The sequence below is a fragment of the Mobula hypostoma genome, chromosome 7 (assembly GCF_963921235.1).
Source record: "Mobula hypostoma chromosome 7, sMobHyp1.1, whole genome shotgun sequence".
Taxonomy (NCBI): domain Eukaryota; kingdom Metazoa; phylum Chordata; class Chondrichthyes; order Myliobatiformes; family Myliobatidae; genus Mobula; species Mobula hypostoma.
In genome coordinates this window covers 63,103,497-63,126,280 of record NC_086103.1, presented here as the reverse complement: position 1 = coordinate 63,126,280, position 22,784 = coordinate 63,103,497, and the positions used below count along the sequence as shown (strand labels likewise).

The 22,784-nt window shown below is 42.2% G+C and overlaps 1 protein-coding gene across 2 annotated transcripts in view; it reads right to left on the bottom strand.

Annotated features, from left to right (window-relative positions):
- The window catches only part of LOC134349354 (prenylcysteine oxidase-like), a 45,360-nt gene extending 31,094 nt beyond the window's left edge, over positions 1-14,266 (bottom strand). Inside the window, exons 1-2 of one of the 2 annotated variants that reach the window (XM_063053536.1) lie at positions 14,161-14,266; positions 7,916-8,122 (exon numbers count right to left, since the gene is read on the bottom strand). In XM_063053536.1, the coding sequence (XP_062909606.1) occupies positions 7,916-7,940 (25 nt within the window). In that variant the 5' untranslated portion in view covers positions 7,941-8,122; positions 14,161-14,266. Of the gene's footprint in view, positions 1-7,915; positions 8,123-13,767; positions 14,113-14,160 lie in introns of those variants that run through there. The other variant, XM_063053535.1, reaches the window with a different exon arrangement.
- Between the last annotated feature and the right edge of the window lie 8,518 nt (positions 14,267-22,784).

Genomic DNA, 22,784 nt, shown 5'->3' with positions numbered 1-22,784 from the left:
ACTCAATGCAGCTGTGCAGGTTGACTCTGTGGTTAAGAAGGTGTACGGTGTATTGGCCTTCATTAATCATGGAACTGAATTTAGGAGCCGAGAAGAAATGTTGCAGCTATATAGGACCCGGGTCAGACCCCACTTGGAGTACTGTGCTCAGTTTTGGTCACCTCACTACAGGAAGGCATAGAAAGGGTGCAGAGGAGACTGACAAGGATGTTGCCTGGATTGGAAAGCATGCCTTATGAAAACAGGTTAAGTGAACTCGGCCTTTTCTCCTTGGAGCGACGGAGGATGAGAGGTGACCTGATAGGGGTGTATAAGATGATGAGAGGCACTGATTGTGTGGATAGTCAGAGGCTTTTTCCCAAGGCTGAAAAGTAAGTTTTTTTTTTACTCAAGAGAGCAGTAAGTGCATGGAATGGGCTGCCAGCAACTGTGGTGGAAGCGGATACGATAGGGTCTTTTAAGAGACTTTTGGATAGGTACATGGAGCTTAGAAAAATAGAGGGCTATGGGTAAGCCTAGTAATTTCTAAGGTAGGGACATGCTCAGCACAACTATGGGGGCTGAAGGGTCTGTATGGTGCTGTAGGTTTGCTATGTTTCTAAGTTTCTATGGGTAATTCAATGTGGTAGGTGGTTTAACAATTTTAAAGATGGTTATATGTGGAACAGCTCAAACAAAGCTAATTGTCATTTTATAAAATAAGTCACAGTTGCAATCTAGCTTGCTGATTAAAGCCTCCAATATCACTGTACAGGAAGTGTTGAGAAAAAATGCACTTCAATCAAAATTTCATTGTTTCTTTGCACAGTGTTTGCCAATTAAAAAAAAACTACTTTCCAAATGCAAATTGCTAATCTGGCACGCTGTTCTTTAAAAATTTATTAACAGTATTCCAATAAAAGATTTGTCTGTATTGTTATGCCTTTGCAAACTTTTATAGATGCTTTTGAAAGTGATAGGTGTAAAAGGTGAGCATTATTTAGCTGCATCATACGTCAGCAATAAACCACACTTCTGGTTTTGACACATATTAGAATAAGGCATGAGGCATTGCAGCAGAATTAGGCCATTTGGCCCATTGAGTCTGTTCCGCCATTTGATTTTGGCTGATTTATTTTTCCTCTTAACCCCATTCTCCTGCCTTCTCCTCCGCTTTAAATATACCCAATTACTTAGCCTCCACAGCCATTTGGGACAATGAAATTCCTATTGGTCTGATGCCATTTCACATATGCATATTTTTTTCTTAAAAGCTTATTAGTGACCCAACTGGTTTTGATTTACAAAATTATGGCAGTTTTCCAGGCACCACTATGTACATTTACTTTTTAGTTAAATTAGCGAGTTTAGCTTCCCCATCGGCCTCACTGCATCATCAGACCACGCCTATTTGTAATAAGCTCAATGACATATTCACTAATTTACCAAAGCAGTATTTTCCCCATTGTTACAATTCTAGGTCATTTTCCAAGACATCTGGCATGCTGTACCTGCCTAAGTTTCCTCTTACAAAGCCAGAGATTCCTAGCAGACTGATGCAGAATTTCAATTTTGCTGACTCAGTGGGATAAAAATCCTTCTGCAGCTAAATATTGAGCTGAAGGGGCCCAGGACCAGTGAGCTGTATGAAAAAATCCGGCCACCTCAGCTCAGCCAAGTCAAGCCCAGCAGAACCTGACTATCTTGCACCAGGTATCAAAAGAAAATCCAAACTTAATGATTTTTTTAAACTTTAGAACCAGTGAACCAGTTGTATTCTGCTTCTGCACTACACTTATTAGAGTTGATTCATAGGGATCAAAACTTTTTCTTGGTCAATTTTGTTAAAGGTATCATATAGCAAGCAGTTCAGGGTTCAACTCTGCTTCACTGAAATCAGTGGAATCTGCAAAGTACAATTGTCATGCTATTTTATATTTCGTCAACAAATCAAGGAATAATTTCCACCTCAAAATACATGGTTTTACACAGTAGCAAGCTCTGGGTAAATAGCCATATGGTCCTCCTCACAAAAAGCATATATTTTGATTCTGAAATCCAACTAATTTTAACATAACACAGTTTCCTTGAGATTGTATCCTTATAAAAGATAAAATCTATTGAATGATAAGTATGATCAGAGGTGCTTGGATTAATAATGATCTATAATCTATAATGCTATAAATACTGTACAGAACTGTAATGGGCTGTCTAAATTTAGTGAGATTTGGAAATATTGTACACAATGAGATTAATGTGTAGATTGAGTGAAGATACAATCTCACGAAAAATATATTTTATATAGACAAATATGGAGTTAATTAATCTGATTTTAAAAATTAATACAACAGTATCGTCCATCTAGTGAAAAGTGGTCCCGAGATATTGGTGTTTCTCTGCACTGAATTAATTAAATGCCAATGGCAATTGCAGGAAGTTATACAGGCTGACAGAATGGGGGCATTTATATCTGGAAGACAACAATAAAAGGAGAAAACAAGGCATGTTATACATATTCAAACACTGGAGAGGCCACGAGGAAGTCAGAAAGGCATGCTGTTCCTGAGGCCTGCAGCTGAGATCCCGAAAAATAATAATGGAACTCAAGGTGATTAAATTTTGACAAAATATTATGTAAAACAGGATCATATTCCTGTAATTTACAATGTTAAGAGGGGGGAATTTGATCTAACTATGATATAAAGTGTGTGGACAGAGACAAGATATCAAACATTGAGAGAATGCGAGAGTACCACAGATAGGTGGTCACCTGATCAAAACTTGCTTATTATTTATGTGATAAAAGTAGAGTTGTGCAAACACTGCTCTGTGAGCTGTATAATGACCACAGAATGTACAGATAAAGGTTGTCTGGGTACCGCCGTCCTGTGAAATCAACTTGAAAGCTATCAAAGATTAATTTGTACTAAAGCTAGGTTCAGAGTCTCTTTGTTCAACATGTCAGTTGATAGAGGTAACAGAGTCAACATGAGAGACTATTTCTGTTATTCAGAGAATCCAGGAAAAAGTCCAAAAATTACAACCAGACTCTACAAGAGTGAAATTATCACATTTCTACAAATAAGGCAGTCGCAATGTGTATACCCGTCTGCAAAAGGCAACAGATGCTAAATGACTTCCTAATTTGTTACAAAGGGTGGAGAGAGTTGGGCCTCAGAACAGCAGAACCTCATTAATTAGCTGGAAGCCTTGTGGGGCTAAGTGGTTTTCTGAATATGTGCACTGAGTGGCCACTTTATTAGGTACACTTGCTTGTTGATGCGAATATCTAATCAGCCAATCATGTGACAGCAACTCAATGCAAAAAAGCATGCAGATATCATTAACAGGTGCAGTTGTTGTTCAGACCAAACATCAGAATGGAGAAGAAACATGAGCTAAGTGACTGGCTGTGGTGCCAGACGGGGTGGTTTGATTATCTCAGAAACTGCTGATCGCCTGAGATTTTCACACGCAACAGTCTACAACAAGGGTTCACAACCTGGAGTCTGCAGAGCCCTTGCTTAATCGTTTTGGTCCACGGCATTAAAAAAAATGGCTGGCTTTCTCATTTGAGACCCGGGACAAAGATAGAGAAGCATTAAAACAGAAGAAAATAGAGGAAATGCGCAAGAAGGAGGCTGAGGTCCCTGTATTTAAAGCACAGTTGCTTCCTGACTTTGAATCTGCCCAGCTACCTGAGAAGGTGGTGAAGCCCGTGATCAAAGTAGAACCATTTCATTTACGACTAGATGAACGTGGTGCTTACAAAGAACAAGAATGGGCAGAGATGATGAAGGAAGAACTGAAGAAACAAAAAGAAGCAGCATGTTTTAAAGCCAGACCCAACTCTGTTGTTTACCGTGAGCCATTTCTGCCAAAGAAGGCAGACCAATCATTAACAGAAAGGTTTCCTTTCCTGGCTCAAGAGAAGTTTGAATTAGCAACAGAGAAGCGTGCAAAAGAGCGCATGGAATTTGAAATGCGCAAAGCACAAAAAGAAGCTTTCCAAGAGAAATGTGAGCAGGAATGGAAGAAAGAGGCTGAAGAACACGAAAGAGATTAAAAAGCTAGACTTCGGCAAGAGCTAGTACACAAAGCAAATCCCATCAGGCAGTACAAAAAAATAGAAATCAAGCCCAGTGATCAACCACTAACAGTTCCTCAGACTCATTTTTCTGAAAGATTTAGGCTGTAACGTACATTATTGTTAACTTGGGGGGGGGGGGCGGGAGGTTAATCCATCTGTAATATTTCTAATTTCACCCCAGGATTACTAAAATACTTAGTGCAAAGTCATGTTGCCAATAAAATTTATTTTATTGCTTTTGGTTACTTCTGTGTACTGTCACTTGTTCCAGTAAAGCTTCCACGTGATACATTCGTTTAATTAAATATAATAAAGGTAGAAAAAATTTCTGTAAGAAAAAAAAAATGGCTGGGAATCCTGGTCTAGAGTTGACAGAAAATGGTGTGAAAAACAAAAAAATATCCCATGAGCAGCAGTTCTTCAAAGGAAAATGACTTGGTAATGAGAGAGGTCAGAGAATGGTCAGGCTGGTTCAAGCTAACAGGAAGGTGACAGTAACTCGAATACCCATGCGTTACAGTGGTGGTGTGCAGAACAGCATCTCTGAACACACAACATATCAAACCTTGTGAAGTGGATGGGCTACAGCAGCAGAAGACCATGAACTAACACTTAGTGGCCACTTTATTAGGTACAAGTGGTTCATAATAAAGTGGCCACTGAGTGTACATGCCTTTGCAGCAACCATCTCTGGCTACCTCCCCACTTTGTAATGAACATTAGGGTTCTACCTGACATTCTTTCACAGCAGTAGCATAGTATGTAAATATGCAATCACATCTTCAGTATTAAAATGCAAGACAAAAGGCCAAACAACAGACAAGTTCAAATTGGCAGAAACAACTGGACAGAAAAGGAAGTAAAAAGAAACAATGTGCAGTTTTTCCTTGGGTCAGAGAGATTAGCTGCGACATGGATCAACAAATGCATTGCACAAGAATGGTGAAATATAGTCTGATAAACTATACAAATACATTTGTTGCAATAAATCCATTTGTAAACAATGTGTTTAGTATTTACTAATGCAACAGTCAAAGAATCCATTCCCGAGCTAACTCCACTTGTTTTCGAGATGGTGTCAAAAACGCTGAGGTAGTCCAATTCTCAAGGGTACAAACACAAAGAAAATGTGTGCTGTGTATATTGTAAAACAACAATTGATAGGATGCAAAACTGGGCTGAGAAGTGGCAGATGGAGTTCAACCCAGATAAGTGTGAGGTGGTTCATTTTGGTAGGTAAAATATGATGGCAGAATATCGTATTAATGGTAAGACTCTTGGCAGTGTGAAGGATCAGAGGGATCTTGGGGTCCGAGTCCATAGGACACTCAAAGCAGCTGCGCAGGTTGACTCTGTGATTAAGAAGGCGTATGGTGTATTGGCCTTCATCAATTGTGGAATTGAATTTAGGAGCCAAGAGGTAATGTTGCAGCTATATAGGACCCTGGTCAGACCCCACTTGGAGTACTGTGCTCAGTTCTGGTCGCCTCACTACAGGGAGGATGTGGAAGCCATAGAAAGGGTGCAGAGGAGATTTACAAGGATGTTGACTGGATTGGGGAGCATACCTTATGAGAATAGGTTGAGTGAACTCGGCCTTTTCTCCTTGGAGCGACGGAGGATGAGAGGTGACCTGATAGTGGTGTATAAAATGATGAGAGGCATTGATGTGTGGATAGTCAGAGGCTTTTTCCCGGGCTGAAATGGTAGCCAAAAGAGGATACAGATTTAAGGTGCTGGGGAGTAGGTACAGAGAAGATGTCAGGTGTAAATTTTTACTCAGAGAGTGGTGAGTGTGTGGAATGGGCTGCCGGCAACGGTGGTGGAGGCGGATACGATAGGGTCTTTTAAGAGACATTTAGATAGGTACATGGAGCTTCGTAAAATAGAGGGCTATAGGTAAGCCTAGTAATTTCTAAGGTAGGGACATATTCGGCACAACTTTCTGGGCCGAAGGGCCTGTATTGTGCTGTAGGTTTTCTATGTTCTATGTTCTAGAACTAGAGAAGGAGTAACTATATATTGCAGAACATGGATGGACACAGTGCAGTAAGCACCAGTTGTCTTCAGGAAACTGAGTCAAGAACCTATTGACACTTCAGAATAATTAGACCCAGATACAGCTGTAAATTTAGGGTGGGTACCTTGGGCTACTGATTCCATTATACCCACAGCAGAACACAGCAGGGAGACAGCTGAACGTAATCAGATCTAGCTACTTCCCTCTGCATTCAGAATCAGAATTGATAACATGGCATATGTTGTGAAATTTGTAGATGTACTTTGAAGGAAGTATCATGTTTATCATTCATCACTATTAAGCTACCATTGTGCCACAAGTTCACTCTAGACCATGGCATATGGACTATAATGTTGCATGTCTGTATTAACTTGTTTAATACTGATCTACATCTGCATCTGTGGCATGCTGCCGTCCACATTGGATCCCCTACAATTCAACTACTGACACAACCAATCGACAGCTCTACACACCGTCCTTACACATCTGGAGAAGAGGGGTGCTTATGTCAGAATGCTGTTCTTGGACTACAGTTCAGCATTCAACACCGTAATTCCCTCCAGGCTCGACAAGAAGCTTAGATACCTCGGCCTTCACCCTGCCTTGTGTAGCTGGATCCTGGACTTCCTGTCAGATCGCCGGCAGATGATAAGAGTGGACTCCCTCACCTCTGCCCCTCTGACCCTCAACACAGTTGTCCCTCAGGGCTGTGTCCTAAGCCCCCTCGCCTTTACTCTCTGTATACCAATGACTGTGTCACCACCCACAGCTCCAATCTGCTGATAAAATTTGCTGATGATACTACACTGATTGGCCTCACCTCAAATAATAATGAAGCAGCCTACAGAGAAGAAGTCATCACCCTGACACAGTGGTGTCAAGAAAACAACCTCTCCCTCAATGTCGCAAAAACAAAGGAGCTGGTTGTGGACTACAGGAGGAATAGAGACAGGCTAACTCCTATTGACATCAATGGATCTGGGGTTGAGAGGGTGAACAGCTTTAAGTCCTGAGGATCACTGAGGATCTCACGTGGTCTGTACATACCGGCTGTGTGGTGAAAAAGGCACAACAGCATCTCTTTCACCTCAGACGGTTGAAGAAGTTTGGTATGGCCCCCCAAACTCTAAGAACTTTCTACAGGGGCACAATTGAGAGCATCCTAACTGACTGCATCACTGCCTGGTATGGGAACTGTACTTCCCTCAATCGCAGTGGTCTGCAGAGAGCGATGCGGACAGCTCAGCAGATCTGTAGATGTGAACTTCCCACTACTCAGGACATTTACAAAAACAGCTGTGTAAAAGGGGCCTAGATGATCATTGGAGACCCAAGTCACCCCAACCACAAACTGTTCCAGCTGCTACCATCTGGGAAATGGTACCGTAGCATAAAAGCCACGACCAACAGGCTCCGGGACAGCTTCTTCCATCAGGCCATCAGACTGCTTAATTCATGCTGACGCAACTATATTTCTATGTTATATTGACTATCCTGTTGTACATGATATTATAAATTATGATAATTGCACATTTAGATGGAGACGTAACGTAAAGATTTTTACTCCTCATGTACATGAAGGATGTAAATAATAAAGTAAAATACAGTTCAATTATGAGAATAATTGATAACACTAGTATATTGATGCACGTGACGATTCTGTATTGAATCTAATGTGTTTACTTAACTTTATGCAGTTTCACAATGTTTTCGCATTAAAAACTCCAAAGAAAGCTTACAGCGGGTGATTTTTTTTTTAAGGTGGTGTTTAATTCCCTGCCTAGCTTTATACACAACACACTGCAAGGAGAGTAAAATAGTCTTACCTAACTGTTTAACAAATTCTTGCATATGGAGATTGAGTGGGTGAATGGCAGAGCCACCAATTTCATAATGTTGACCATTTACAGTAATAGTAGCCAGCCGACCTCCAATAGCACCTTTTTCATAGACATCAATTCCAACATTGTGACCAAACTTCTGCCTAAGGAAATAAGCAGATGAAGATCCTCCAACTCCTGCTCCTATTATAGCTGTGGAAGACAGGAAAAGACATTCATAATTGTGGTATACATAGCTTGGCCACATTGATGCTACTAGATCAATACTCACATATAAAGGAAGTTTCAAAATAACTTGTTAAATGTAACAAAAGATTAAACTGATAGTTAGCAAATGCCAGAATAAAGATTCCCACTTTGATAACAAAGTGTCCAGAAGTATCTAGTTTAATTGTGCTCTGGAAAAAAAAAAGAAATACAGGTCGACCTTCACTAATCTGGTACCATTGGGCCCTGAGGAGTGCCGGATTAGTGAAAATGCCGAATTACAGAAGGATCACATTAAGCATAATCAGTGCCGGATTATCGAAGGAACCGGATTACAGTTAGTCGGATTAGTGAAGGTCAACCTGTATATTCCTGAAGTGTGATCAATATCACTTTCTTTAAAATTCTATCTCTTAAGTCCACTTACTAAATTAGATTACTTTTCAATCTATAAAGTAGACTTCACCAAGTATTCAAAGAAAGCTTTTAATTATAAAGTGATCATACTACAGTACAAATAAGGTTTTGAAATAATTCCTCACTTTATTACTGTTAATTACCTTTCCTCCCACTTTAAATGCTGTTTAGTTGCTAGTTGTGGTCCTGTTACCAAGCAGAATTCAGTACTTTGCTCAGCTTCCCTTGACAATATACTGACCCACAATCATCTTCATTCCAGTACCCCTAGCCTTGTCCATGTCTGTGACTACTAGATGATGGGCTAAAAACTCCCATAGACCTGTCAAATGCTGACAATTCTGAGGCCAACCAAAGAACCATCTTTTGACGGCCAAGATCTCATCACCAGCATAATTTCAGATAGTCATGAAAATTAGGCACCCCAATACTTTCCTTCTCTCTTCTGGAAGTAGAAACTTGGGTGTTAAAAGGTTGGCTGAGGGCCTAGTTCTGGTATTCTCATCTCGTTGACTCTAAACAGAGAGTATCAAATGAGTTTCACAACCCAGCTTGCTGCTGGTTTCACCCATTATGTGTATACAACATGCACTTTCTACAGAAAGAGGCTTGCCATCAGCAAGAAATGATGCTTTCACTGACTCTACCTTTCTATACACGTGTTTACTATACACCATCAGGATAGATCTATAGATTCTCTCAAAAGCAAAGGTGGAGGAGTATGCCTCATGATCAACTCTTCTTCGTGCACAAATATATCAGTGCTGTCCCAATTCTGCTCACCAGACCTGGAATATCTAGCAGTTAAACGTCATCCCTTTTATCTACCATGGGAGTTCTCCAGGGTCATTTTGGTAGCCGTATACATTCTACCTCAGGCCACTATCAATCAGGCTTTAGATGATCCGAGCAGTGGGATCAACATACACGAAACAACGCATCCTAATGCTTTCACAATTGTTTTGGGAGATTTTAACCAGGCCAGTCTGAAAAAAAAAATCACTAAGCAATTACCATTAACAGATCACTTGCAGTACCAGAGTAAACACAACACTGGACCATTGCCTACCATGCTATTCCACACCCTTACTTCGGGAAGTCTGATCACCTGGCTGTACTTCTACTCTCTGAGTATAGGCAGAGACTGAAGACTGCAGCACCAGTAGTGAGGACCAAGAAGACATGGACAAGGGAAGCACAGGAGCGCCTACAGGACTGTTTTGAACCAGTGGACTGGATTGTTTTCAGGGATTCATATTCAAACCTGGATAAGTATGCTGCAGTTGTTACTGACTTCATTAAAACATGTGTGGATGAGTGTGTGCTTACAAAGATTTCCTGTACATTCCCAAACCAAAAGCCATGGATGAATCAGGAGCTACCTTGTCTGCTGAAGGCATTCAAGTCTGGCAACCCAGGCCTGTACCAGAAAACCAGGTATGATTTGCGGAGGGCTATTTCAAGGGTGAAGAGCCAATTTCAATAAGTTTGGAGGCAACATCGGATGCATGACAACTCTGCAGGGTTTGCAAGACATTACTTCCTATAACGTGAAACCCAATGGCATGAACAGCAGTGATATTTCACTACCAGATGACCTCAATGCCTTCTATGGCCGCTTTGAAAGGGGGGAATACAACTACAGCTGTGAAGATCTCTGCTGCACCTGACGACCCTGTGATCTCCATCTCAGAGGCCGATGTTAGGCTGTCTTTAGAGAGAGTGAACCCTCGCAAGGCAGAAGGTCCCAATGGAGTACCTGGTAAGGCTCTGAAAACCTGTGTCAACCAACTGGCAGGAGTATTCAAGTACCAAATTTGAGCACATTTCCAGTCCTACTAAGGACTTCAGTGCCACAAATCAGAGCTGGCTTTTGATTCCAACATAGTAATAGATCAAAGAAAGAACCCATTTGACTGACCTTGCTAATGATGATCAGAATCAAAACCCAAATTCCATTTGCAGCTCAGTTTGAGTGCGCATCAGCCTATGGTCAGGCCACACTTAGATCCCCTCCAGTTCGCCTACCAGCCCCGACTAGGAGTTGAGGATGCCATCGTCTACCTGCTGAACCATGTCTACACCCACCTGGACAAGCCAGCGAGCACTGTGAGGGTCATGTTTTTTGACTTCTCCAGTGCGTTCAACAGCATCCGCCCTGCTCTGCTGGGGGAAAGGCTCACAGCGATGCAGGTGGATGCTTTCCTGGTGTCATGGATTATTGATTACCTGACTGGCAGACCACAGAACGTGTGCTTGCAACACTGTTTGTCAGACAGAGAGATCAGCAGCACTGGGGCTCCACAGGGGACTGTCTTGTCTCCCTTTCTCTTCACCAATTACACCTCGGACTTCAACTACTGCACAGAGTCTTGCCATCTTCAGAAGTTTTCTGATGACTCTGCCATAGTTGGATGCATTAGCAAGGGAGATGAAGCTGAGTACAGGGCTACGGTAGGAAACTTTGTCACATGGTGTGAGCAGAATTATCTGCAGCTTAATGTGAAAAAGACTAAGGAGCTGGTGGTAGACCTGAGGAGAGCTAAGGCACCGGTAACCCGTTTCTATCCAGGGGGTCAGTGTGGACATGGTGGAGGATTACAAATACCTGGGGATACGAATTGACAATAAACTGGACTGGTCAAAGAACACCGAGGCTGTCTACAAGAAGGGTCAGAGCTGTCTCTATTTCCTGAGGAGACGGAGGTCCTTTAACATCTGTCGAACAATGCTGAGGATGTTCTACGAGTCTGTGGTGGCCAGTGCTGTCATGTTTGCTATTGTGTGCTGGGGCAGCAGGCTGAGGGTAGCAGACACCAACAGAATCAATAAACTCATTCATAAGGCCAGTGATGTTATGGGGATGGAACTGGACTCTATGATGGTGGTGTCTGAAAAGAGGATGCTGTGCAAGTTGCGTGCCATCCTGGACAATGTCTCCCATCCACTACATAATGTACTGGTTGGGCACAGGAGTACATTCAGCCAGAGACTCATTCCACCGAGATGCAACACTGAGCATCATAGGAAGTCATTCCTGCCTGTGGTCATCAAACTTTACAACTCCTCCCTTGGAGGGTCAGAGACCCTGAGCCAACAGGCTGGTCCTGGACTTATTTCCATCTGGCATAATTTACATATTATTAATTATTTATGGTTTTATATTGCTATATTTATACTCTATTCTTGGTTGGTGCAACTGTAACGAAACCCAATTTCCCTCAGGATCAATAAAGTATGACTATGACCTTTTTTTTTAAAGTGTTATGAGTTTTTGCTTTACCATTGTCTCTGGCTGTGACTTTTGGACCAAAAACGTTTTTGATGATTCGTCTCACCTCCAAAAAAACTTAGAACAATCAACATATATTTATGAAAGAATAAAAACAAGTAAAAAATCTGAGCTAAATAGAAACTAATCCAGCAACTATACAATTCCAACATTATCTCTATCACCCCCACACCATTTAACCATGTTATTCTTTCGGTCTCCATGAGTCTTCCCTTCAGCCTTTTTTTCCCTGAAGTCTCAGGACCCATGTGTAAGATTTTCTACACAACTTCAATTATTGTTTAATATAGAAGGCATGATGCTTCATAACGCTTTATAAAGTTGAGTCTTTATAAGGCATTTGTCAGAACAACTTTGGAGAACTGTGAGCAGTTTTGGGCTAAGAAAAGATGTGCTGACATTGGAGTCCGTGCAGAGGAGGTGCATGAGAATTTTCCCAGGACTGAAAAGGTTAACATTTGAGAAGTGGTTGACGGCTCTGGGCTGGAGTTTAGAAGAAAGATCAGTGGTGGTGGTGGTGGGGGTGGAGGAAGAAATCTCATTGAAACCTATATCGAATACTGAAAAGCTTAGATAGAGTGGATGTGGAAAAGGTATCTCCTGTAGCAGGACAGTCTAGGAACAGAAGGCACAGCCTCAGAATACAATGACTTCCCTTTAGAACTGTGGTGAGGGAGGAATTTCTTTAGCCACAGTATAGCGAATCTGTCAAATTCATTGCCACAGATGGACGTGGAGGCCAAGGTGTTGGGTAAACTGAGGTTGATAAGTTTTTGATTAGTACAGGCGCCAAAGGTCGTGAAGTATGAGGTGGAGAGTGAAAATAAATTGGCCATAATCAAATGTACAGCAGACTCGATAGGCCAAAAGGCCTAATTCTGCTCCTATATCTTAGGGTCTTATGATGCTTGTTGATGATACGACTAGCTGACTAAAATAGGAAGCAAAGAAATTTCGGAGGCATCACAGAATCAGAATTGTTATCCCTATCTTATATGATAAGAAATCTGTTGCTTTGCAGCAGTACAGTGCAATAGTGATAGGCAAATTACAGAGACTCTAGGTACGTGTGCAAGCAGGAGTTAATTCTAGCCATAATCACTCTCTTGAAGCACTTTATCACAGTAGATTTAAGTGCTACCAGTCACCCTGCTCATCTTGGTAACCAGTATAATTGCTGTCCTCCTGAAGCAAGTGGAAATCTGAGACTGCAGCAGTGAATGGTCGATTGATGTCCTTGTGTACTTCCCCAATTGCTCAGCACAGGTTTACGGAACCAGGCCAGGTACATCCTCGGGGTCTGACGCCCTGCCTGGGCTCATCCTCTTAGATAATGTTCTGACAATTGCCTCCAAGACAGAGATCATCGGGTCGCTGGATGCTGTGGAGATTTGCACAAGTGGGGTGTTACTCTTCCTTTCAAACGTGCATAAAGGGCATGGAGCTAATCAGGGAGTGAAAGCACTACCGCCAGTTATGCTGTTAGTTTCATTTGCCACAGTTGTCGTGCCCAGATTGTGTCTCTAATTTTTGCTCTCACGCTGGCCCACCGTAGGTCGTTCCTTGCACTACAAGTGCCATCAGATTCCAAGGGTCATTAATTCAAATTGTACTAACGAACAGTTTTGTAAACAGCATCAAAGCAATACTCATTTTCACCCGCAAGCACTAAATTCTCCAACCCATATAACCTCAAAACGGTAATGTATTGGTACCCAGTTCCTAATGCATCGTTTTTGCAAATTGGTAAGAAGCAGTTCCATTTTAATAGAATATTAACAGAGGACATATTTATTCAAATATTATCTTTGGCACCATCAGAATGTAAATATGACATGGATTTTCAGCATTGCGAATTAAATGGCATTCCATCTACTGGTTTCTACAATAAATAAAATCATGCTACGGGCACTCATCTTACCTATTTTTTTCGGAACCGCTTCATCCTGATGACATAAAATGACTCCAGAAATGAGTAAGAGTACAATTAGCCAAGCATTAATCGCCATGTTGTATGGAGCCAAGGTCCAATAGCACAACACAAGGTGACTCAGGGGAAAGAGAAGAATGAAAGATAATGTTGGGATTGTATAGTTGCCGGCAGAAAGAAGGAAGCCTCTTCAACTGCAAGGGCGGGAGTCTGGGAAAGTTCATCTCAATGGTGCGCCTGACAGTGACAGAGCAGCCTACCCAGGCACAGATTTTCACAAAAGCCGGAGCTGGATATGACGTCCGTTTTATAGTGGCGGGCTCCTGCCCTTTACTCGCGTTTTTGAAGGAGCATGTAATGAAAAGAGAAAAATATTTAACTCACAATTTTCTTTTGTAATATCTTTATATTTCAACTCTGTTCTCAAGCACTCATTTCAGTTTCTGAAGAGATCTCAAGGCCTGCCTCTGCAGAATCCCGCAACATTGACAAAGACAGACAAGCACGCAAGCGCAGCTTCCCTGCTGCGAAGCTGAGGACTTTCACCGGGCTAGGTGAAATGAATGATAGGGCTGCTCCAAGCCCAGAAAGCTTATAAATTCTCCAACCGTTTGGAGAGAAGTAAAGTAACAAACAGCAGATGTTAATAGATTACAATCTTCAGAAGCGACTGTTCACATGTTTATGTTCTTAAAAATGACATCGACTAAAATGGAGACGCAGATGATGCCTAACCCGTTGTGTTCCTTTTTGTGTATTGTTCGAGACGCACGTCTATCTCTTAAATCCTCTAGTTGCACAGTAAAGGGCTGTAATAAAGCTACTTGCAAGAGCTTAATCGCAAGTGATTTAAAAAAAAGAAAGAATGAGGATTCAAGAAAACTGAGTTCTGTCCTTGCAATTTCCTGTAAACACTGAACCATGTGCATACTGTAGGTCTCACTGCTTTTCAGGTAGTATTATATCTTGGATGCAATTAACTTGTGTTTCCTACCTGCATATTAGAGAGATGGATAACAATTCACTGTTTGTAAAATGTACCAATTCAAATTCAGTTTTTTCCCCGGGGATGGGGTTTTAAAATGAATTATTGCAGTTTATTGCAGGTCCTGGACTTATTTTCCATCCGGCATAGTTTGCATTTTGTTGTTTGATCGTTGGGAGTTTTTGTATTGCTATATTTACGCTCTATTCTTGGTTGGTGCGGCTGTAACGAAACCAAATTTCCCTCGGGATTAATAAAGTATATCTATCTATCTATCTATCTATTAAAGGCACGGGACAGCTTTGGAGTTTAATTTTCAGTTTTAAAAAATCACAACCCTTCGGCAAACGCATCTTTAATTATTGAGAAATATTGATTTTGTTTTTGGAAAAATACGAGGTATTTAATTGGTTCCGATTTTAATTGTTCCCCAGATGATCAGTTCTTCTCAGACGTACTAAATAAATATTTATTTATATTTTCTAACCATTGATTTAGTTTGAGGGAACACCTATCAATAATATCCAAGTCACTTCACAGGACCAATAACAATACAAAATTATCATATGAGATATGAAAAGACATTGGGACATCAATGAGTTTAAAAGGAATATCAGACATTATAAATATTGGACAGTGTCAGATCATAGAGGGATTAAAATAAGAATGGAAATTTTAAAATCTAGCTGTTGCTTACCTGGGAGTTAGCACAGACTGGTGAACAAGCGGGAACCGGATACAAGTCAGGAAAGATTTAGATAACTTCAAGTTTACAGACCATGGAATAATGGAGTCAACCAGGAGTCATTTAAATCATCAAAAATTGAAGCAATGAAAGCGCAGAAGAGGAGCAGATGTGCAGAGTTGAGTGGAGAGGATCAACGTCAGAGATCAAAGGTCAAAAATTTAAAAAGATCAAACCTAAGACAAACGTAAATGTCAATATTATACATTTCTTATGAAAGATAATGGAATCAATGGTGAGGGAAGAGAGTTATAGATGGAAATACCACTGATATTTAAATAGAGGAAAATTCTGTTCATCTAATCCAGAATTTAGAATCGATGGCATGGATGGGAAGGTAGGTGATGTGGCAAATCAGGGCATGATCGGTCACACACAGACACTTATGAAGTACTTTCAACTGAATTGCCAAGTAAAAGCATATGGATGACAAATACAAGAAAACTCAGTGGTAGATTACTGGAGAGCATCTGAGGTGTTGTTGGGCACAGGCACGACCTTGGGAAGTGAAACCATTATGGTTGAAACTGTAACTGTGACTGGATAGTCAAACATGGAACCAGGTGAGCAGAGGTCATCCCTTCCGCTACTTACATAGGGCCTACCATGTGCTATATCATGGCTTTGAGGACCTCAATACCATCCCAAATGCTCTTTCTCAATATGAGCAACTCTTCAGGAAGGCTTAAAACATGTCATTGAATGTGTTGCTCTGTCCACATAGTAATCAATTTCCACTTCACATTTTGAAATAGAATGTTTGTTGCAGTAGGTGGTGTTGGCTGAATGATGTAGCCTGCCAGTGCCGTTAATAGATGAAGGGATAATACAGGTCAATTATTTTAACAACTAAAGTATTTTGAGTGAAGTTGTTACTTTTTTATTAGTCATTGCCAACTACATGTTTGGTTTGTTGAACTTAACAATTGATGTGCAAGTTTATCCAATTCAGTTATTAACTGGAAAGAATTTTCATTGACAATTTATGACAGGAGTATGAACAAGATGAAGTATAATATCAAGATCTTATTGTCTGCATATTGCAGACAACTTTGCTTTTTTTTCCAATTTCGCTCAAAATCTTCTTTGTTACTTTCATGGCAAAACAGAAGTATTTCTAAATTATAAAATGGAAATTTCTTTTTGCAAATTGTCCCTATTCAGCTGTGGAATACAAATGCAAAAGGCCGACATGCAAAGGTTTCTTCTATTTTATTTTTGTTCACATTTTGGAAGTTTGATACGTTAATGTAGCAGCTGAAAGACAGGAAATACAGTATTTGCTAGTAATAAAGTACATGCCAGTATTTTCCCAGTATTCCAAAACAAATTTTTTCACATTTTATTAGGTTATAAAACAAAAAAAAAGGTACCAGTAAATCAAACAGCAGGTGCTGCAAATACTCAGCAAGTCAGGAAAGGAAACAGGAAATGCTTTGGGTCAGTGACCTTTCATCAAAATTGGAAATGTGGGAAAAGTCACAGAATGGAGAGAAAAGTGAGAGTGTTGGTAATAGGATGAAAAACAGGTTTGTCCATTTGATGCAATGCTTTTGATGATGTTTTGTTAACAACTGAGTGAAAGAATGTGAGAAAGAACACAAATGGAACTGTAAGATGCAGAACATGAGTTACTGTAAGTCTGAAATAAAAGGGAGTGCTGGAAACACCCAAAGGTTCAGGAAGCATAGAAGTGCCATTCCTCTCTCCTAAAGGATTTGATCAGTTTCTTTTGTCCCATTCACCTTCAATAGTTTCTGTTTACCATCTTTTCTTTATTAAGATCTCTTTGCTTAACTTCTCTTTACTTAATACACATCATTGCCCTCAACTCATCCCATGTAGAATCCAACTAAATTTCACCTTTCACAACTTGGATCCACCCAGCATCACAAATATATCACAAACTATCCAGTGTTTCTACAGAACTAGTGAAGGCTACGATCATGGAAGGATTTGAAATCACAGTCATATAAAACTACAGCACACAGACAGGCCCTTCAGCCTATCTAGTCTGTGCTGAACCATTTAAACTGCCTGGTCCCTTTGACCTGCATCGGCAACGTAGCCTTCCAAATCCCTCCCATCCATGAATCTATCCAACCTTCTCTTCCAACGCTAAAATCGAAATTGCATCCACTATTTGTGCTGGCAGCTCATTCCCCACTCTCACCACCATCTGAGTGAAGAAAGTTCCTCCTCATGTTCCCCTTAAACATTTTACCTGAAACCATGACCTCCGATTGTAGTCTCACCCAACCTCAGTGGAAAAAGCCTGCTTACATTTACCCTATCTATACCCTTCATATTTGTATATCTCCCCTGAATCCTCTACGTTCTAAGGAATACAGCCCTAACCAGTGGAAAGCGTCCAGTGAAGGAGTGGAGCTTTGAGGCTTTGACTCAAGAGATTCTGGCAGTTTTGGCAGTTGGTCTGTGCAATCAAGTCAATCAAGATTTGAATAGATCAGGGGAAAGCCGTTGATTAGACAATCAAGGTTTGAATAGCTTAGACTCTGCAGAAAGCAGCTGATTGGGCAGTCGAGGTCAGGTGACCAAACATTTTGGAAAGCTCAAACAGATAAATAGAGGGATAGCTCAAGCGAAGCAGCCAGTGGAAAGTGGCCAGTGTGTGAGTGGAGCTTTGAGGCTTTGATGAGAAGAGGCGAAGGATGAGCTAGCTTGCAGTTAGTTTTTACAATGTCTCCTGAGACGGTGATGTGCCTCTCATGTGAGATGTAGGGGAACTCCCCTCTCCTGCAAAGTCACATCTGCCAGAAGTGCATATGGCTGGGTGATCTGGAAGACCGTGTAAGGAATCTGGAGCAGCAGCTGGATGACTTTTGGCTCATAAGGGAGAATGAGGCAGTCATAGATGAGAGCTACAGGGAGATAGTCACACCTAGGCTGTCGGAAGCAGATCGTTGGGTCACAGTCAGAGGGGGGAAAGCGAAGGTGAGCAGACAGTTAGTGCAGAGCAGCCCTGTAGCCATTCCCCTGAATAATAAGTTTACCGTCCTGGATACTGTTGGCAGGGATGGCCGACCAGGTGTGAGCCACAGTGGCAGGGCCTCCGGCACTGAGTCTGACCCTGTGGTGCAGAAGGGTGGGACGGAGAAGAGGATAGCGGTCGTCATTGGAGACTCTATAGTCAGGGGAGCAGACAGGAGATTTTGTGGACGTGAGAAGGACACCCGCATGGTTTGTTGCCTCCCGGGTGCTAGGGTCTCTGATGGGGTGCACGACATCCTGGTACAAGAGGGAAAGCAACCAGAAGTCGTGATACATGTTGGGACCAAACACACAGTCAGGAAGAGGGATGAGGTCCTGAAGTGTGAGTTTCGGGAACTAGGCAGAAGGCTGAAGAACAGGACCTCAAGGGTGGCGTTCTCAGGATTGCTGCCAGTGCTATGTGACAGTGATGGTAAGAATTGGAGGAGATGGCAGTTGAATGCGTGGCTGAGGAGTTGGTGCAGGGAGCAGGGTTTTAGATTTTTAGATCATTGGGATCTCTTCTGGGGAAGGTGGGACCTGTACAGATTGGATGGGTTGCACATGAACTCAAGGGGGAGCAATATCCTTGCAGGTAGGTTTGCTAGCATGGTTCGGGAGGGTTTAAACTAATTTGTGTGGGGGATGGGACCCAAAGCGATAGAGCAGTGAAAGAAGTGCATGGAGTAAAGCCAGATCTAACATACAGAGAGGCTTTGAGGAAAGAGAAGCAGAATAAACAGTGTAAAGACAGTAAGGTAGAAGGGCTGAAATGTGTGTACCTCAATGCAAGAAGCATCAGGAACAAAGGTGATGAACTGAGAGCTTGGATACATACATGGAATTATGATGTAGTGGCCATTACAGAGACTTGGCTGGCACCAGGGCAGGAATGGATTCTCAATATTCCTGGATTTCAGTGCTTTAAAAGGGATCGAGAGGGCGGAGAAAGGGGAGGAGGGGTGGCATTACTGGTCAGGGATACTATTACAGCTACAGAAAAGGTGGGCAATGTAGCAGGATCCTCTTTTGAGTCAATATAGGTGGAAGTCAGGAACAGGAAGGGAGCAGTTACTCTACTGGGGGTATTCTACAGGCCCCCTGGTAGCAGCAGAGATGCAGAGGAGCAGATTGGGAGGCAGATTTTGGAAAGGTGCAAAAATAGCAGGGTTGTTATCATGGGTGACTTTAACTTCCCTAATATTGATTGGCACCTGATTAGTTCCAAGGGTTCAGATGGGGCAGAGTTTCTTAAGTGTGTCCAGGACGGATTCCTGTCACAGTATGTGGACAGGCCGACCAGGGGGAATGCCATACTCGATCTAGTACTAGGTAATGAACCAGGTCAGGTCACAAATTTCTTAGTGGGTGAGCATCTGGGGGACAGTGACCACTACTCCTTGGCCTTTAGCATTATCATGGAAAAGGATAGAATCAGAGGACAGGAAAATTTTTAATTGGGGAAAGGCAAATTATGAGGCTATAAGGCTAGAACTTGCAGGTGTGAATTGGGATGATGTTTTTGCAGGGAAATGTACTATGGACATGTGGTCAATGTTCAGAGGTCTCTTGCTGAATGTTAGGGATAAATTTGTCCTGGTGAGGAAGATAAAGAATGGTAGGGTGAAGGAACCATGGGTGATAAGTGAGGTGGAAAATCTAGTCAGGTGGAAGAAGGCAGCATACATGAGGTTTAGGAAGCAAGGATCAGATGGGTCTATTGAGGAATATAGGGAAGCAAAAAAGGAGCTTAAGAAGGGGCTGCGAAGAGGAAGAAGGGGGCATGAGAAGGCATTGGCGAGTAGGGTAAAGGAAAACCCAAGGCATTCTTCAATTGTGAAGAGAAAAAGGATGACAGGAGTGAAGGTAGGACCGATTAGAGATAAAGGTGGTGTTACATACCCCATAACTGGGTTGCCAAACCAGCAGAAATGGACCACTCAGTTGGAGTCTGGATTACTGGAACTAAGAAAGTTTTATTAAAGAAATAAGCAACACAGTACTCTAATCACAAGGATAATAAATGCAACAGTTCAGTAACGATAAAACACACATGTACACAGAACTAAGATAATAGGATCAATCAAGCTCTATCGCAGTCTAGGGGTAAATGACCAGTTTCAAGTGACGCAAAGTTCAGTTCAATTGAGTTCAGTTCAGTTCGCAGTAATCACTGTTGTGCCGTTGGTCGGGGGAAAAAAAAGAGAGAGTGAAAGCGAATGAATATTCAAAACGGATTCCACACAGACCTTCGATATTCCTCGCAGTTAGCTTTCGGGCGAGTCCTTGGTAATGTCTTCTGAGGTCACTGACTGTGACCCCTCCGTTCCAGATACGATCGTTCTTCTGCGGTGAACCCAGCACCCCGGCAAGGGTGGACACACACACCAGGTTCCCGCCAATCCGCACCTTTCTACCCTGTGCGTCTCTGGCTGGTCCTGCGACCAGACCTCCAACAACTTCCACCAACTAGTGGGGCGGGGGCACACTGCTTTCAGGGTCTCGTTACCTCGTGGAGTCGTGTGTCGATTGCCTTATCGAACCTGTCCCTTTTTATCCCCCTGCTGGGATATCGCCTGTCCATCACACTTCAAACAGTTCAGGGTTCAAAAGGAGCCGGTCTTGACAATACTCAGACCAGTGTCTCCTTCCGTTAAACTCTCTCGTCTCTTCATTAACATTTCCAAATGCTGCTCCATTGTCTTACTTATCTCTCTCTCCTGAAGACAGATGGCAGATCAACTGTTGACCCCACTGGTGCTAGCACAGGACAGTTAACATCTTAGTCTGTGTACTTTTGTAACCGTCTTTCATCACAGTGGGAAGATGTGCCTGGAGGCTGTGGAAGTGAGCGAGGTCCTCAATGAATACTTCTCTTCGGTATTCACCAATGAGAGGGAACTTGATGATGGTGAGGACAATATGAGTGAGGTTGATATTCTGGAGCATGTTGATGTTAAGGGAGAGGAGGTGTTAGAGTTGTTAAAATACATTAGGACAGATAAGTCTCCGGGGCCGATGGAATATTCCCCAGGCTGCTCCATGAGGCGAGAGAAGAGATTGCTGAGCCTCTGGCTAGGATCTTTATGTCCTCATTGTCCACGGGAATGGTACCAGACGATTGGAGGGAGGCGAATGTTGTCCCCTTGTTCAAAAAAGGTAGTAGGGATAATCCGGGTAATTATAGACCAGTGAGCCTTATGTCTGTGGTGGGAAAGCTGTTGGAAAAGATTCTTAGAGATAGGATCTATAGGCATTTAGAGAATCATGGTCTGATCAGGGACAGTCAGCATGGCCTTGTGAAGGGCAGATCATGTCTAACACGCCTGATAGAGTTCTTTGAGGACGTGACCAGTCATATAGATGAGGGTAGTGCAGTGGATGTGATCTATATAGATTTTAGTAAGGCATTCGACAAGGTTCCACACGGTAGGCTTATTCAGAAAGTTAGAAGGCATGGGATCCAGGGAAGTTTGGCCAGGTGGATTCAGAATTGGCTTGCCTGCAGAAGGCAGAGGGTGGTGGTGGAGGGAGTACATTCAGATTGGAGGATTGTGACTAGTGGTGTCCCACAAGGATTTGTTCTGGGACCTCTACTTTTCGTGATTTTTATTAACGACCTGGATGTTGGGGTAGAAGGGTGAGTTGGCAAGTTTGCAGACGACACAAAGGTTGGTGGTGTTGTAGATAGTGTAGAGGATTGTCAAGGATTGCAGAGAGACATTGATAGGATGTAGAAGTGGGCTGAGAAGTGGCAGATGGAGTTCAACCCAGAGAAGTGTGAGGTGGTACACTTTGGAAGGACAAACTCCAAGGCAGAGTACAAAGTAAATGGCAGGATACTTGGTAGTGTGGAGGAGCAGAGGGATTTTGGGGTACATGTCCACAGATCCCTGAAAGTTGCCTCACAGGTGGATAGGGTAGTTAAGAAAGCTTATGGGGTGTTAATTTTCATAAGTTGAGGGATAGAGTTTAAGAGTTGCGATGTAATGATGCAGCTCTATAAAACTCTGGTTAGGCCACACTTGGAGTACTGTGTCCAGTTCTGGTCACCTCACTATAGGAAGGATGTGGAAGCATTGGAAAGGGTACAGAGGAGATTTACCAGGATGCTGCCTGGTTTAGAAAGAATGCATTATGATCAGAGATTAAGGGAGCTAGGGCTTTACTCTTTGGAGAGAAGGAGGATGAGAGGAGACATGATAGAGGTGTACAAGATAATAAGAGGAATAGATAGAGTGGATAGCCAGCACTTCTTCCCCAGGGCACCACTGCTCAATACAAGAG